This window comes from Homalodisca vitripennis, chromosome 3, assembly GCF_021130785.1.
Source record: "Homalodisca vitripennis isolate AUS2020 chromosome 3, UT_GWSS_2.1, whole genome shotgun sequence".
In the NCBI taxonomy this organism is placed as follows: domain Eukaryota; kingdom Metazoa; phylum Arthropoda; class Insecta; order Hemiptera; family Cicadellidae; genus Homalodisca; species Homalodisca vitripennis.
Genome location: NC_060209.1, coordinates 192,136,347 through 192,154,042, shown reverse-complemented (window position 1 = coordinate 192,154,042; position 17,696 = coordinate 192,136,347). Strand labels below are relative to the sequence as shown.

General features: G+C 38.5%; 1 protein-coding gene across 1 annotated transcript in view; it reads right to left on the bottom strand.

Moving 5' to 3' along the window:
• The window catches only part of LOC124357931 (transmembrane protein 131 homolog), a 21,459-nt gene extending 3,763 nt beyond the window's left edge, over positions 1 to 17,696 (bottom strand). Inside the window, exons 1-6 of the mRNA XM_046810056.1 lie at positions 17,504 to 17,696; positions 14,627 to 14,848; positions 9,116 to 9,310; positions 6,875 to 7,103; positions 2,799 to 2,941; positions 1,175 to 1,383 (exon numbers count right to left, since the gene is read on the bottom strand). Coding sequence (XP_046666012.1) covers positions 1,175 to 1,383; positions 2,799 to 2,941; positions 6,875 to 7,103; positions 9,116 to 9,256 — 722 coding nt within the window. The 5' untranslated portion in view covers positions 9,257 to 9,310; positions 14,627 to 14,848; positions 17,504 to 17,696. The remainder of the gene's footprint in view (positions 1 to 1,174; positions 1,384 to 2,798; positions 2,942 to 6,874; positions 7,104 to 9,115; positions 9,311 to 14,626; positions 14,849 to 17,503) is intronic.

The window sequence follows — 17,696 nt, the reverse complement described above, 5'->3', positions numbered from 1 at the left end:
AATGCAGATATAAAACACCAAGTGACTTTTTAACTTTTACTATAAATTGAACAACTATTGTAAAACCCATCATAGTCTTTTGACATCAGAAGGCTTCTCAGACCTGTGTATGTACGTATACTTTCTTCATAAATTACAATGGCCATAAATATAAATTCTTTGACAGACACTTTCGATCGTGGCAACAAGGCAAACTCAACATTGGCGTCAAAAATATAGTTCACTCGAACTAGACGTGCATGTTTACAAGCAAAGCCTACGAAATTCCAAGCTGCGGGCAACTGTTTGTATGAGGTCATAACAGCATGCTGACAAACACTTAACTCAATGTTTTTCAATTACTTTCGATGCACTTTTTTAATTCATGATTAAATTATACTTTACTTTGTACTATTAAAATGTTAATAAACTTTAACTATGTAAAAATCCAAGTAAAACGTACATGGCACAATACAACCAACTGTACACAGTAATGTTAGGCGTGAGGACATTTTCCCACTAGTATCTGTGTGCATGTGTGGGCAGTAAGTTACTGGTGCTGAAGTTATCCGCTACATCTTAAATCAACCATTTCGGCACATTTTTATGAACTTTCTGAACTCAGAAAATATGAACTTTAAGTCAAACATTTTTTACACAGTCATAATATTTCAAGGTTGAGATTAAACAATTTCATCAATGTTTTTTAATTCACAAAATATTTTAACAATCGTGTTTGTTTACTAAACAAAAAGTGCTATACAGGTATTGACATAAAATTAAAATTCTTTGAGCAACTTTCTTTTTTTAAATTTAATGCAACTAATAAAAGTACACAATTATTTACAATGTAAATTTGTGATTTGTGTGTGGCCTTTCGAAGTGAAAGATTTCATCTTCAGGCACCTCAACAAATATATTGTGAGAATGTAACCGATATAGAATGTATGAACTTTTAAAGCAGTTCTATATATTCAAGTAATATATTAATTTACAAAAGCACAATAATATTTAGTTCTGTGAATAAATATTAACAAACTATTTGTATTACTTATACTATGAATTGTAAACTTAAAATTTGTGAAAACCCAACTTTATCCATCTACAAGAAAGAATTGCATAACTTCCGATTAGAGTAAATTTCATAATTTATTCTTTGATTGATGTGCATTCTATATTTATAGTAATTACGTACCCAGGAGGCAGGTTGTCGAGGACGGAGGCCGCTGAGGGATACGCAGTCTCCAGCACGAGTTGTACGACAAGCGGCTGTTGGGTGCCAGGATTGCTGACCAACAGCGAGCGCTGCGTCGTGTTGCCCACTTGTGTCAGAGGAAACACCAAGTCTCGGGCCAGTCGTGGCCAGCTCAGTTTAACTCTTGCTCCGAACATGTGCTCCCTTACCTGCACACAACCCACACAGTACGTTCAGTACAACCATCACATAACGTAACAGATGCAGTGTCAGAGGAAACACCAAGTCTCGGGCCAGTCGTGGCCAGCTCAGTTTAACTCTTGCTCCGAACATGTGCTCCCTTACCTGCACACAACCCACACAGTACGTTCAGTACAACCATCACATAACGTAACAGATGCAGTGTCAGAGGAAACACCAAGTCTCGGGCCAGTCGTGGCCAGCTCAGTTTAACTCTTGCTCCGAACATGTGCTCCCTTACCTGCACACAACCCACACAGTACGTTCAGTACAACCATCACATAACGTAACAGATGCAGTGTCAGAGGAAACACCAAGTCTCGGGCCAGTCGTGGCCAGCTCAGTTTAACTCTTGCTCCGAACATGTGCTCCCTTACCTGCACACAACCCACACTGTACATTCAGTACAACCATCACATAACGTAACAGATGCAGTGTCAGAGGAAACACCAAGTCTCGAGCCAGTCGTGGCCAGCTCAGTTTAACTCTTGCTCCGAACATGTGCTCCCTTACCTGCACACAACCCACACAGTACGTTCAGTACAACCATCACATAACGTAACAGATGCAGTGTCAGAGGAAACACCAAGTCTCGAGCCAGTCGTGGCCAGCTCAGTTTAACTCTTGCTCCGAACATGTGCTCCCTTACCTGCACACAACCCACACTGTACATTCAGTACAACCATCACATAACGTAACAGATGCAGTGTCAGAGGAAACACCAAGTCTCGAGCCAGTCGTGGCCAGCTCAGTTTAACTCTTGCTCCGAACATGTGCTCCCTTACCTGCACACAACCCATACTGTACATTCAGTACAACCATCACATAACGTAACAGATGCAGTGTTAGAAATATAGAAAACAATATTTCAGTTATCTAGTACTATGGTTCAGTAAAGAGTAAAAAAATATTTTAATGTACCTGACCCAATCCAATACCCTTAATACAAGTCACACTGATTTCACAAAGATCTTAGGATCTTGATAACATCTTTGTCAAGTTGAGTTCATATGGGTATCTTTGTACACTCTAGCTCTGATTTCTCTGCAAAATTGGAGAGAGAATTTCCAAGAATGTTGCATTCTGAGACATCGATATCCAATAATGACAGGAAGACGGTGTTGGTCTTAACTGATATTGAGCCAGATCCAATTTCAAAACACAGAATATCTCAATAATAGAAAACGTAAGTAATGTTTGGACTGCTCAAAACCAGTTTATGTGTTCACAACACACACTCTATCACACAAGTCTATAAAACGGTTAATTTAACGCTTTCTGTTTATTTGCATTGTTTTATTCAACATCTTACATAAAATTTTTCATATTGCCTTATGTTATTTTAGGAGTTACAAGATCCTCCAAGATTTTGTGGTTATCGTACCTCGGTAGTATCCAGTCTGAGGGAGAGATTCAGGAGGCGGGAGGAGAGGTTCCGGTAATGGTCATATCTGGCCGCCAGCAGACTCAGGTCGTAGTCCGGGCAGTGTGCTGGTAGTTCCAGTGTGTCCTGCCATCTTGTGGCCCCTGCAACATGCAACACGTTTCCGTCAAGTGGAATATCGCTAACACTTTATATACAAACAAGTAGACGTGGTACAAGTTGTCATTACTGGTGTTGTTTTTTAGCCCTAATTTATAAGTAAGACAAAACTAAATTACAGTAAAACCTAGTTGTGAGTTGAAATGTTGCACATGGAGCTTGTATTGGCAATTCTTAGTTAAATCACTACACTAAAAAACACACCAACCAATACCTATAACTTTTTATTTTGTGAGGCTTTTAGATAGCAAGGCTATTTTCTTCAGTCACATCAAAAACGTAGTTTACTAGTTACGAGTTATAACTATTTAAGCATAGAATGTAATATTTAGAAATGTTTTTCAAACCTTTTCAGCATTTTAATGAATTTTTTTTAAATATAATATATGTTGAAGAATTATCTTTTACATAAGTATAAATATTTTCAAAAAAAAAAGAGACTGATCCTGTTTTAAGCCTTATTCTTTCCATCTCAATGGGCCACTGGCCAGTACGAGGAACTTATCAAACAGAATAAATAAGGAAAAGAGTCTCAATACAGTACAAGATCGATGGTGCCGCCAGGTAGTTGTCCTCAGGTGGTAGTAGCTGTGTGTCGAGTTAACACAAGGGAGTTTCACGTTGAATAAGCTTAGTTTAGGTTTCATGTTCATGGCATATGTACCTGTAACATTGTGCGTGGTGGCCAGGTAGTTGTCCTCAGGTGGTAGTAGCTGTGTGTCGAGTTAACACAAAGGGAGTTTCACGTTGAATAAGCTTAGTTTAGGTTTCATGTTCATGGCATATGTACCTGTAACATTGTGCGTGGTGGCCAGGTAGTTGTCCTCAGGTGGTAGTAGCTGTGTGTCGAGTTAACACAAGGGAGTTTCACGTTGAATAAGCTTAGTTTAGGTTTCATGTTCATGGCATATGTACCTGTAACATTGTGCGTGGTGGCCAGGTAGTTGTCTTCAGGTGGTAGTAGCTGTGTGTCGAGTTAACACAAGGGAGTTTCACGTTGAATAAGCTTAGTTTAGGTTTCATGTTCATGGCATATGTACCTGTAACATTGTGCGTGGTGGCCAGGTAGTTGTCCTCAGGTGGTAGTAGCTGTGTGTCGGGTTAACACAAGGGAGTTTCACGTTGAATAAGCTTAGTTTAGGTTTCATGTTCATGGCATATGTACCTGTAACATTGTGCGTGGTGGCCAGGTAGTTGTCCTCAGGTGGTAGTAGCTGTGTGTCGGGTTAACACAAGGGAGTTTCACGTTGAATAAGCTTAGTTTAGGTTTCATGTTCATGGCATATGTACCTGTAACATTGTGCGTGGTGGCCAGGTAGTTGTCCTCAGGTGGTAGTAGCTGTGTGTCGAGTTAACACAAGGGAGTTTCACGTTGAATAAGCTTAGTTTAGGTTTCATGTTCATGGCATATGTACCTGTAACATTGTGCGTGGTGGCCAGGTAGTTGTCCTCAGGTGGTAGTAGCTGTGTGTCGAGTTAACACAAAGGAGTTTCACGTTGAATAAGCTTAGTTTAGGTTTCATGTTCATGGCATATGTACCTGTAACATTGTGCGTGGTGGCCAGGTAGTTGTCCTCAGGTGGTAGTAGCTGTGTGTCGAGGTTAACACAAGGGAGTTTCACGTTGAATAAGCTTAGTTTAGGTTTCATGTTCATGGCATATGTACCTGTAACATTGTGCGTGGTGGCCAGGTAGTTGTCCTCAGGTGGTAGTATAGCTGTGTGTCGAGTTAACACAAGGGAGTTTCACGTTGAATAAGCTTAGTTTAGGTTTCATGTTCATGGCATATGTACCTGTAACATTGTGCGTGGTGGCCAGGTAGTTGTCCTCAGGTGGTAGTAGCTGTGTGTCGGGTTAACACAAGGGAGTTTCACGTTGAATAAGCTTAGTTTAGGTTTCATGTTCATGGCATATGTACCTGTAACATTGTGCGTGGTGGCCAGGTAGTTGTCCTCAGGTGGTAGTAGCTGTGTGTCGAGTTAACACAAAGGAGTTTCACGTTGAATAAGCTTAGTTTAGGTTTCATGTTCATGGCATATGTACCTGTAACATTGTGCGTGGTGGCCAGGTAGTTGTCCTCAGGTGGTAGTAGCTGTGTGTCGAGTTAACACAAGGGAGTTTCACGTTGAATAAGCTTAGTTTAGGTTTCATGTTCATGGCATATGTACCTGTAACATTGTGCGTGGTGGCCAGGTAGTTGTCCTCAGGTGGTAGTAGCTGTGTGTCGAGTTAACACAAGGGAGTTTCACGTTGAATAAGCTTAGTTTAGGTTTCATGTTCATGGCATATGTACCTGTAACATTGTGCGTGGTGGCCAGGTAGTTGTCCTCAGGTGGTAGTAGCTGTGTGTCGAGTTAACACAAGGGAGTTTCACGTTGAATAAGCTTAGTTTAGGTTTCATGTTCATGGCATATGTACCTGTAACATTGTGCGTGGTGGCCAGGTAGTTGTCCTCAGGTGGTAGTAGCTGTGTGTCGAGTTAACACAAGGGAGTTTCACGTTGAATAAGCTTAGTTTAGGTTTCATGTTCATGGCATATGTACCTGTAACATTGTGCGTGGTGGCCAGGTAGTTGTCCTCAGGTGGTAGTAGCTGTGTGTCGGGTTAACACAAGGGAGTTTCACGTTGAATAAGCTTAGTTTAGGTTTCATGTTCATGGCATATGTACCTGTAACATTGTGCGTGGTGGCCAGGTAGTTGTCCTCAGGTGGTAGTAGCTGTGTGTCGAGTTAACACAAGGGAGTTTCACGTTGAATAAGCTTAGTTTAGGTTTCATGTTCATGGCATATGTACCTGTAACATTGTGCGTGGTGGCCAGGTAGTTGTCCTCAGGTGGTAGTAGCTGTGTGTCGGGTTAACACAAGGAGTTTCACGTTGAATAAGCTTAGTTTAGGTTTCATGTTCATGGCATATGTACCTGTAACATTGTGCGTGGTGGCCAGGTAGTTGTCCTCAGGTGGTAGTAGCTGTGTGTCGAGTTAACACAAGGGAGTTTCACGTTGAATAAGCTTAGTTTAGGTTTCATGTTCATGGCATATGTACCTGTAACATTGTGCGTGGTGGCCAGGTAGTTGTCCTCAGGTGGTAGTAGCTGTGTGTCGAGTTAACACAAGGGAGTTTCACGTTGAATAAGCTTAGTTTAGGTTTCATGTTCATGGCATATGTACCTGTAACATTGTGCGTGGTGGCCAGGTAGTTGTCCTCAGGTGGTAGTAGCTGTGTGTCGGGTTAACACAAGGGAGTTTCACGTTGAATAAGCTTAGTTTAGGTTTCATGTTCATGGCATATGTACCTGTAACATTGTGCGTGGTGGCCAGGTAGTTGTCCTCAGGTGGTAGTAGCTGTGTGACGAGTTAACACAAAGGAGTTTCACATTGAATAAGCTTAGTTTAGGTTTCATGTTCATGGCATATGTACCTGTAACATTGTGCGTGGTGGCCAGGTAGTTGTCCTCAGGTGGTAGTAGCTGTGTGTCGGGTTAACACAAGGGAGTTTCACGTTGAATAAGCTTAGTTTAGGTTTCATGTTCATGGCATATGTACCTGTAACATTGTGCGTGGTGGCCAGGTAGTTGTCCTCAGGTGGTAGTAGCTGTGTGTCGAGTTAACACAAGGGAGTTTCACATTGAATAAGCTTAGTTTAGGTTTCATGTTCATGGCATATGTACCTGTAACATTGTGCGTGGTGGCCAGGTAGTTGTCCTCAGGTGGTAGTAGCTGTGTGTCGAGTTAACACAACGGAGTTTCACGTTGAATAAGCTTAGTTTAGGTTTCATGTTCATGGCATATGTACCTGTAACATTGTGCGTGGTGGCCAGGTAGTTGTCCTCTGGTGGTAGTAGCTGTGTGTCGGGTTAACACAACGGAGTTTCACGTTGAATAAGCTTAGTTTAGGTTTCATGTTCATGGCATATGTACCTGTAACATTGTGCGTGGTGGCCAGGTAGTTGTCCTCTGGTGGTAGTAGCTGTGTGTCAAAGCTGAGAGTGCCGAGGTGAGTGGTGGCGGCGGGGGGTAGGAGCGGGGGCGCAGCGGGACTGAAGCTCAGGCGGGGGTCTGCAGGCACTCCTACTCCACTCACCCCTGTTACTGCCATCGCCACAGAGAACAGTGATTGGACCCGCAGTGCCTCAGTGCAAACTTTGCCCTACCACAGACATGTCATTAGTAGAGAGACCAGCAAAGAAAATTGTTGGAACACGGTGATAGCAACACTAAACTAATAGTTTTGCACATATGTGCAAAGTAAAATTTTTATATTCATCTCCCATAGTGTGTGTTTTTATCAAAACACCTAAACTATAATTTGTTATGTATCAAAGTTGAAATATTAAAATAAGTAAGAAGATAATTTTACATACAATAGACCCAAATAAATGTTGCCTCCTAAGATTTTACAGTAAACTGTTATGTTAACACTTAATGTAAAAGAATTCAGTCACAATTTATTAAACTATATACTTTAAAACAAGAACACAACTTTATTTTTCATGAATATTTAAAATGACAAAATACTTACAAGTATTATATAGCCTGCAAGGATACTTTTTAAAGCTGGCCAAAATATACAGAATTAACTAAAAACAAACTATACTATTACTAAGGAATTTTATTTTTCTCATTTAATGAGTATCTCTTTTTTTCAATGAAATTATATAGTTATTGTAGCCTACAATAAACCACAAAATTACCACTGTTCAACACGGGATTATCAGATTACTGCACACTCACCACCATATTTAGCACAATTAGTGTGAATAGTCGTTGTCGATACTAAAAGGGTTAAACTGTATTACACATCAGTGACATCACATTAACCACCATAATCAGCACAATTAGTGATGTGAATAGTTCTTGTCAGTACTAAAAGGGTTAAACTGTATTACACATCAGTGACATCACATTAACCACCATAATCAGCACAACTAGTGATGTGAATAGTTCTTGTCAGTACTATTAAACTGTTTTACACATCAGTGACATCACATTAACCACCATAATCAGCACAACTAGTGATGTGAATAGTTCTTGTCAGTACTAAAAGGGTTAAACTGTTTTACACATCAGTGACATCACATTAACCACCATAATCAGCACAACTAGTGATGTGGAATAGTTCTTGTCAGTACTAAAAGGGTTAAACTGTATTACAAATCAGTGACATCACATTAACCGCCATAATCAACACAACTAGTGATGTGAATAGTTCTTGTCAGTACTAAAAGGGTTAAACTGTTTTACACATCAGTGACATCACATTAACCACCATAATCAGCACAACTAGTGATGTGAATAGTTCTTGTCAGTACTAAAAGGGTTAAACTGTATTACAAATCAGTGACATCACATTAACCACCATAATCAGCACAACTAGTGATGTGAATAGTTCTTGTCAGTACTAAAAGGGTTAAACTGTATTACAAATCAGTGACATCACATTAACCACCATAATCAGCACAACTAGTGATGTGAATAGTTCTTGTCAGTACTAAAAGGGTTAAACTGTTTTACACATCAGTGACATCACATTAACCACCATAATCAGCACAACTAGTGATGTGAATAGTTCTTGTCAGTACTAAAAAGGGTTAAACTGTATTACACATCAGTGACATCACATTAACCACCATAATCAGCACAACTAGTGATGTGAATAGTTCTTGTCAGTACTAAAAGGGTTAAACTGTATTACACATCAGTGACATCACATTAACCACCATAATCAGCACAACTAGTGATGTGAATAGTTCTTGTCAGTACTAAAAGGGTTAAACTGTTTTACACATCAGTGACATCACATTAACCACCATAATCAGCACAACTAGTGATGTGAATAGTTCTTGTCAGTACTAAAAGGGTTAAACTGTATTACACATCAGTGACATCACATTAACCACCATAATCAGCACAACTAGTGATGTGAATAGTTCTTGTCAGTACTAAAAGGGTTAAACTGTATTACACATCAGTGACATCACATTAACCACCATAATAAGCACAATTAGTAATGAGTCCAAATAGTCAGTCCTTGTCTGTACTTAAGGTTAAATTGTATTATATGACAGTTTTAAAAAAAAAAGTGCTTGGTTAAATAACTCTGATACATAAAAACAATTAAAAATGCCCAATTTTAAATATTATACATTAAGTGCAGTATACCGGAAAGCACTGGTCGAAGATGATGGGGTCAGGAGTGACTTGCAGGCTACCGTGCTCAACCCTCATGTGGGCAGATATCTCTATGGTTTCATACTCTGTGCGCAGTGTGACGTGAGCCCGCGTCTCTCCCACCTGCGTCATTGCCCGAACCAACACACGCACAACAGCGTATTGCCCCGGGCCAACCGACCGCTCCTGCAACAGGCAATTATTATAAACAAGAAAAAATAAGAATTTCTGCAATATAGAAACACAAAAGCTGTGCTACTAGTAATACTGATAGTAAAAATTCAAAACTACATTTTTGTATACAAAACAAACCAATATTATGTTTAAACTTCAAGTAAAGATGATAAGTCACATACGAGGGTCGTCCACAAAGTAACCTCCGTTTTGAAATAAAAAATAAACCAGTTGAGATACAAAAAGTTTATTATATAAATGTTAAAACTACAGCTTTTCTCTACTTTTCTACATATTCACCATACAAATTCAAGCACTTATCATATCTTTTAACAGTTTTTGAAATTCCGTCTTTAAAAAAATCTGCCGCCTGAGAACGTAGCCAACCTGTCACAGCGTTTTGAAGCTCTTCATCACTCGCAAACCTCTGAGATGCAAGCCACCGCTTCATGTACGGGAAAAGATAGAAATCACTGGGAGCCAGGTCCGGGCTGTAGGGGGGGTGTGTCAATAACGTCCCATTTGAACTTTTCCAAAAGTTCTGTTGTTCTTTGAGCTGTATGAAGACAGGGGGTTGTCATGGACAAACACAACACCAGATGTCAGAAGACCATGACGCTTGTTTTGAATCGCTCGTCGTAGCCATTTTAAGGTTTCACAATAAAAGGTTTCAGGAAAATGATCCGAAAGTTCCGAGATTGTGAAGCGACGGTTCTTGTGAATTTTCTCATCCACTTTGTTCACCAAGTCATCACTGACGAGAGATGGCCTACCACTCCGGTCTTCATTGTGAACGTTCGTTCTTCCATTTTTAAAAAAACGAACCCATTGACGGACTCATAGTGTTTGGGCCATACACCGCACTCAATTCACGATGAAATTTAGCTGCTGTGTAACTTTTCGATCACAGAAATCTTATTGCACCACGAACTTCACACTTGGCGGGATTTTCTATCACGGCGCTCATGTTTTTGCGTTGTAACAAAAGAACGCGCGATCGCACGATGCTCTCCCTTGCACAGCTAGAAGCGTACTGAACGGCTGCGCACACCGATGTGAGAATGGCGGCGCTACCCCCACTACTTATCGCGCCACGCCCAAACGGCGGTTACTTTATGGACGACCCTCGTACATAAGAGATGTTTAATAACGTCAATTTTTCATTTGGTTTTAAATGCACAAGTAGTGTACAATTTGGTTTAGTTCTTAAATGTCGAAAAAAACCTCGTTCACCAGGAAAATCAAATTTTATATCTTTAAACTGAATTTACATAAACCTGTCACTGACAAAATAAATAACTATTAGTTCTCCTTAATCACTCAACAGCTCTTTTTGATGCATGATTAAATTTTACGCAAGTTTTTTTAAATAATCCGATGTAATATAGTTACTTAGTCTCCTAGTATTTGTTAATGAACTTAAAATTATAACTGGAACAAAATTCACCCAATTCTCAATTCTTTAAGCGCAGAAAACAATTACATGTTTGTGATTCAAACCAACAACTCTCACACAACTGGAATCAGTACTTGAATTTTTGTGTGATGTCAACAACTTTTGACTAACTATTACTAAAACGTTCCATAACTATGAATGGAACTCACATTCTTACTCTTTTGTTTCATTGATCAAAGACAGCGTGCTTGACCAATAACGGCATTGCTCTGCTTTTCTTTGTTTTTTGTCACTTGAGAACAAGTTATAAGATGATAATGACTACTAGTTCTGTTTATTCACTCAAATATTTAGTCCTTTACAACTGAAGAAGTAGTGAGCTGTTTAAAGTCAACTAAAAGTTACCATATTCATCTTTGATATCACTGATGTACAAAAATAGTCCTATGCATTACTCTTCTCCCAATTAAGACTAAATGAGCATGAATGACTGTACTGTGGATGTGCAGAGTATATGATCAGTAAATGAATCATAATTAGGACGATACCAGAGCCCTACATTCACAGCACTTACCCTACAATAAAAGGGTTCGTGAGGCAAGGCGTACGATCTGTAACAGACATTGCAGGAAAGTTGAGGTCGGTCGGTAGCAAATGAAGCCACCAGTACTGTCTATCCCCTTCAGAAAAATATGTTTTAATATCTATAAAACTTCGGTGGAGAAACCTCCTACTCCAAGAAATGTTTCTCGTTAGTTGTTGACTTATAATACTCAACAACGCTTTCTTATAAACTGAATTATTATGTTATCAACAGTTGAAACTTGAGCCTTTCCGATCTATTTACTTGTATGTTCAAGGTGATATTCCGCCTCTTCTAATTATTAAACAGTTATAGAATGAAACTCAAGAGTGTTCCTGGACAGATACATTTGGCATATTTCAAATTGTCGAAACTGTTCCTTGGGGCGGTGACACCTCCAATTAAAATTTTTCAAAATAAAACCTTCCCTTTGTGATAACTTTTCAAAAAGGGTATGAAATAATCAGAATTCTGGTGCATCGGAATTATAAGTAACAAACTCTTAATTTTCAGTAGTTTTCAAGATATTCAGAATCAAAACTAAACTTTTAATTAATCAACATTTCGTTGAACGTAAATGCAAAATGTTCAGCATTAGAATCAAACACTAATAAGAGAAGAAAAAAACAGCATGACAACCCCAAGGATAAATTTCAACACACAGTGTCATATAAAACTTAAAATAAAACCTTTCTCACCACACCAAGGACATATTTTTAGTCTTCAAATCAGATCTTATGGTTCTCTAGTCAAAACAAGCCAATATTATTCCAAAATGTTCATAATTCTCCTTGTAGATAAAGAAAAGCTTAATTAAAACAAACATTAATCAAGTGTAAGTTTTAGCATTTGCTACCTAGGCAATTTAAATTGTATTCACTAAATATTGATGGGAGAAATTATTTGTGTAAATATTTTAGAATGTAATTAGTGATACCAAAATATAGGTAAATTAAATTAAGTAATTTCTCAAGAAAGGGTCTGCGGATGTAGGATGATTCAGTAAGACAGCAGGTTTTTCTGGTAGTCTACTTTAACAACGGGTTTACAATGAGAGTTGACTTTTGTTCTCTCTGACCTAGTGATTAGATTGTTCGAGGCCAATCAAAGGCCTCACTTATAATTAGCTGGTTAGTGGAAGGGGTGGTATAAATACAGACACGCACTTCTCTGCGTCCTTTTTAATATTTTAATGTGGTTAATTGTAAGTGGTTTGTGTTTTTCTTTATACCCACCAAGTCTGCGTGGGATTTTGCTTAACAAGCTCTTTTATAGTCAAATTACCATTTTCAATTTGTATTAACAGTGAGATGTTTAGAGGAAGTAACTAAAAAAGTAATACTTTTTCTTTGGCAAAGAATGACTCTCTTTCACTAATAAAAAGGAAATAGCAAACATTTTTTATAATTATTTTTAATGAACTTCGAAGAAAAGTTATCTTTGATTGTCAGAATGTATCAATTGAAAATAATTTGCTGTGTTCTAAAATATTTGCCAAATTTGTAAATGCTAGATGTTTTTGCTCCTATTTCCATCCATGAAGTTAATGTATTAGTGCTATTTCCCCACATACAAGTATAGGTGGTGGAATATTATCTCCTGCTATAATTTACAATTTTGCTGAGAAAATAAATCCTATTACAACAGTTTTATTTAACAAAAGTATCTCCTCCGGTTGCTTTCCAGGCAACGATACGGTAGTTACAAAGTTAAAAATTATGATAGATTCCGAAAGGAAACTTACGGCCCAATATCATTGTTTCCTGTGTTGTCTAAACTACTGGAAATGTTGATTAAAGCAAGATTGATAAAATATTTTGATTGTAGTTCTTTCGTCTCAATATCTCAATGGATTCCTTGAAGGTTGTAACACTGAGTTTGCTTAAAACTACTTTTTAAATAGTATAAAACCCTAAACAGTGTTACACGATATTAGCAAAGCATTTGATACCATAGATCATAAAATTCTGTTGGCAAAACTTAGTTTGCCAGAAATAAGAGGTGTTGCTTATTCATGGTTTGAATCATATCCTTAAGGAAGAAGACAATTAATTGGTTAATATATTTTTTTTTTAATGTTGATGTTGTTTTTAGTACTTGTGAATGATTTTTGAAATGGTGCTCTATTTTTCAGACGAACCTTATCAAACACAGCGCACACAGTTGACAAATTGCAGCAAACAATGCAAGATGACTGTTTCAACTGTACCAAGCTCTAACTGAAAGCCATAAAAACTTATATTTTCATTTTCAGATTTGTATTTTTATAATCTGCCTTTAAGATTTCATCCCATTGGTTTTAATTATAACAGGTGTATTTGTAGTAGTAGAAGTAAATGTATGCAAATCAAATAGCTAGGTTATTTGCTTGATGAAAAATTATCATGGAAGCTCCATATAAGTAAATTAAAAAATTCTTTGCATTACTTAGAAGTTTTTATTATTTAAAGTTCATCTGTTCATTATTTACTATGAAACAGCTTTATTATATTCTACAAAATTTAAATTTGGAATATGGTTTTTCTTTGTAGGGTAATACGTAAGTATCTGACTTGAATCCAATAAAAGTTTTTTTTTAAATGTATTAAGACTTACAACAAATTACAACTGACGTCATTATAATTCTTCACGAGTTTGTTAATAAAAAATTTTACCGATTCTGAATAGTAGCTTCAATGAACTCACTTTTCCTCTTTTTATAGACCATGGAATTTGACCTACCAGGTATATATATGTATTCGAAGTATTGTAGATGTTTTATTATAGGATGATTGGTAATACAGGTCCAACTGTTGATAACATATATAACTATGTGTATATAAATAAACAAATATTAATAATCATACTAGAGTACCTAAAAACAAATTGCATGTTAATTTTTTTTATGTTTTATAGACTTGCACATTTTTCAACTTCATTTTGAAATTAAGATAGTAATTTTATTTGCCATTTTAAAAGAAAATTAAACCGATGGTTATTTACACAGACAAATCATTACATTGAAAGTCTGCATGATAACTACTTAGTTGCCTAGCCATATTGTAAAATACTAATCAAAGCACTGATCCTTTTCTTTCTAATAACTGTTTTCTCTCTTATTTTTCTTTGTATTTAATTGCTCGTTAAGTGATGGATATGGGACTCCCAACCAGACACAGATCTTTAAAACTTATATTGGGGTGTGTTATTATTTCTTTTACATACAAATATATATATATATATATATATATATATATTTGTATGTAAAAATGTAGGATTGTATTTTTTTATAGATATTTAAGAAATGTTTGTGTAGACATTTGTAATAAATAAATAAAGATTATTATCAGCGGACATGGTGAGTACTTGCCTGCGTCGTGTCATTGTACAAGCAGTACTGCGAGAGGAAGCTGGTGGCGTTCCCATCGCGTATGGAGGCGATTGTGATAGTGGCTGACGGGAGACTGGTGTCCCAAGATAGCAAGGTTACAGGTACTGGGTTCTCATTGACTAGAGCGAACACCACCTGCTTCTCTGTCCCACTGCCTACTGTGCCCAGCTCTAGTTCTGTATCGTTGTGATGGGATATCACCTGGACAGACAGACACATCAGATTTTTTGTTGGTTTTCAGTTAAATGAGGGAGAGGACATGAGCTTAGTGAAATGAAGTATACCTTTGACCCTCTAGCCAGGTCAAAGATAAAAGGTATACAAGACAGTTAGGTGACCTATTGCCCACTGAATAGTGATTAGTGAATAGCAATGGCAACAATAGCCACTGCCTCACATGAATAGGTGGTATAATACTAAGTGTTTGAGGTTATGCAATATAACCATTTGATTTTTAATATCAGTTGCCTACTAATAGTCATATGTTAATCAATGTTGTTCCTGTTGTGGTTACTTTCAAAAAATTGTTGGGTGAACATTGATTTTTGTTTATTTGCTCATGGGTTGGGGCGATGTGCATGCTCTTACATTCCCCAAGGTTTTACAGCTGTTATTTGCTCATGGGTTGGGGCGATGTGCATGCTCTTACATCCCCACAGTTTTACAGCTGTTATTTGCTCATGGGTTGGGGCGATGTGCATGCTCTTACATTCCCCACAGTTTTACAGCTGTTATTTGCTCATGGGTTGGGGCGATGCGCATGCTCTTACATTCCCCACAGTTTTACAGCTGTTATTTGCTCATGGGTTGGGGCGATGCGCATGCTCTTACATTCCCCACAGTTTTACAGCTGTTATTTGCTCATGGGTTGGGGCGATGTGCATGCTCTTACATTCCCCACAGTTTTACAGCTGTTATTTGCTCATGGGTTGGGGCGATGTGCATGCTCTTACATCCCCACAGTTTTACAGCTGTTATTTGCTCATGGGTTGGGGCGATGTGCATGCTCTTACATTCCCCACAGTTTTACAGCTGTTATTTGCTCATGGGTTGGGGCGATGTGCATGCTCTTACATTCCCCACAGTTTTACAGCTGTTATTTGCTCATGGGTTGGGGCGATGTGCATGCTCTTACATTCCCCACAGTTTTACAGCTGTTATTTGCTCATGGGTTGGGGCGATGTGCATGCTCTTACATTCCCCACAGTTTTTACAGCTGTTATTTGCTCATGGGTTGGGGCGATGTGCATGCTCTTACATTCCCCACAGTTTTACAGCTGTTATTTGCTCATGGGTTGGGGCGATGTGCATGCTCTTACATTCCCCACAGTTTTACAGCTGTTATTTGCTCATGGGTTGGGGCGATGCGCATGCTCTTACATTCCCCACAGTTTTACAGCTGTTATTTGCTCATGGGTTGGGGCGATGTGCATGCTCTTACATTCCCCACAGTTTTACAGCTGTTATTTGCTCATGGGTTGGGGCGATGTGCATGCTCTTACATTCCCCACAGTTTTACAGCTGTTATTTGCTCATGGGTTGGGGCGATGTGCATGCTCTTACATTCCCCACAGTTTTACAGCTGTTATTTGCTCATGGGTTGGGGCGATGTGCATGCTCTTACATTCCCCACAGTTTTACAGCTGTTATTTTGCTCATGGGTTGGGGCGATGTGCATGCTCTTACATTCCCCACAGTTTTACAGCTGTTATTTGCTCATGGGTTGGGGCGATGTGCATGCTCTTACATTCCCCACAGTTTTACAGCTGTTATTTGCTCATGGGTTGGGGCGATGTGCATGCTCTTACATTCCCCACAGTTTTACAGCTGTTATTTGCTCATGGGTTGGGGCGATGTGCATGCTCTTACATTCCCCACAGTTTTACAGCTGTTATTTGCTCATGGGTTGGGGCGATGTGCATGCTCTTACATTCCCCACAGTTTTACAGCTGTTATTCGGAATAGCTTGGTTGCTGAAAGAAGATACAAATACACAGTTTTTACAGGTAAAAAGTATAATGCATTCAGTGAGTCATGCATACAGCCGGGTGTGTGTAAAACAATCTCGAATTGCTGATGCGTCGGCAATACACCTTTACATTAACATGAATGCTGCCGACGTAATAATAACCGTGTTCAATGCCATGAAGTCCAGAGGGAAAATATTTTATAATAATTATTTTTTTTTTGCGTTGACAATATATATTACATTGTAATGCAATAGCCAATAATACCAATTTTTTACGGTATTTACCTTAAAAACTAAATCCATTCACTCGACTTTCCATACAGTTGCACGCAGGCTCACATTAATACACATACAAAAAAACAAAATTCATAATTCGTGGGATCAACCCCCAGGATTGCAAACAACGCCGCGAATATCAATCCCAAGTGTGCTCCATGAAACTAGCCAACTGAGTAAAAAGCACAAGACACCAGGTAGTGTTTTAATTGGGTTTTAATATGGTTGATATTTCCCTATGTTTTTAATATATGTATACAGAATAATTACTAGTTGATAGGAAGATCAGCAGACACCTTGAAATCCATCTTCTAGGGTCCACTCATTGAAAGAACACATATTTTACACATAGTCAGAAATTTTCGATTGCACTGCATCTTTCTCAACCAGTAGAGAACACAGAATAGACAACTAGAATCTTCACTACTAGTTGAGAAAAGATTACAGTGCAATCAAACATATTTAACTATGTGTAAAATATGTGTTCTTTCAATCAGTGGACCCTAGAAGATGGATTTAAAGATAACACTGCTGGTCTTCCTATTAACAATCTCTGGCTTTCAGCCCTGTTAATTCAAACCTGTATACAGGATAAGACAGCCAGGACTAACCTTGATGAGCTTGCCGTCGTAGCAGAGCAGTGGCACGAGGAGAGTGGAGACGTTAGTGTACACCACGATCGTGGAGTCCAGTGTGAGGTGGGGGGAGATGTCCGGGAGGATGTGGAACAGGGGGGCTGATTGTCCGGGCTGAAGAATATGAGGCTCAAACTGCTGCAGCTGCAACACACACTCCAATTAATTG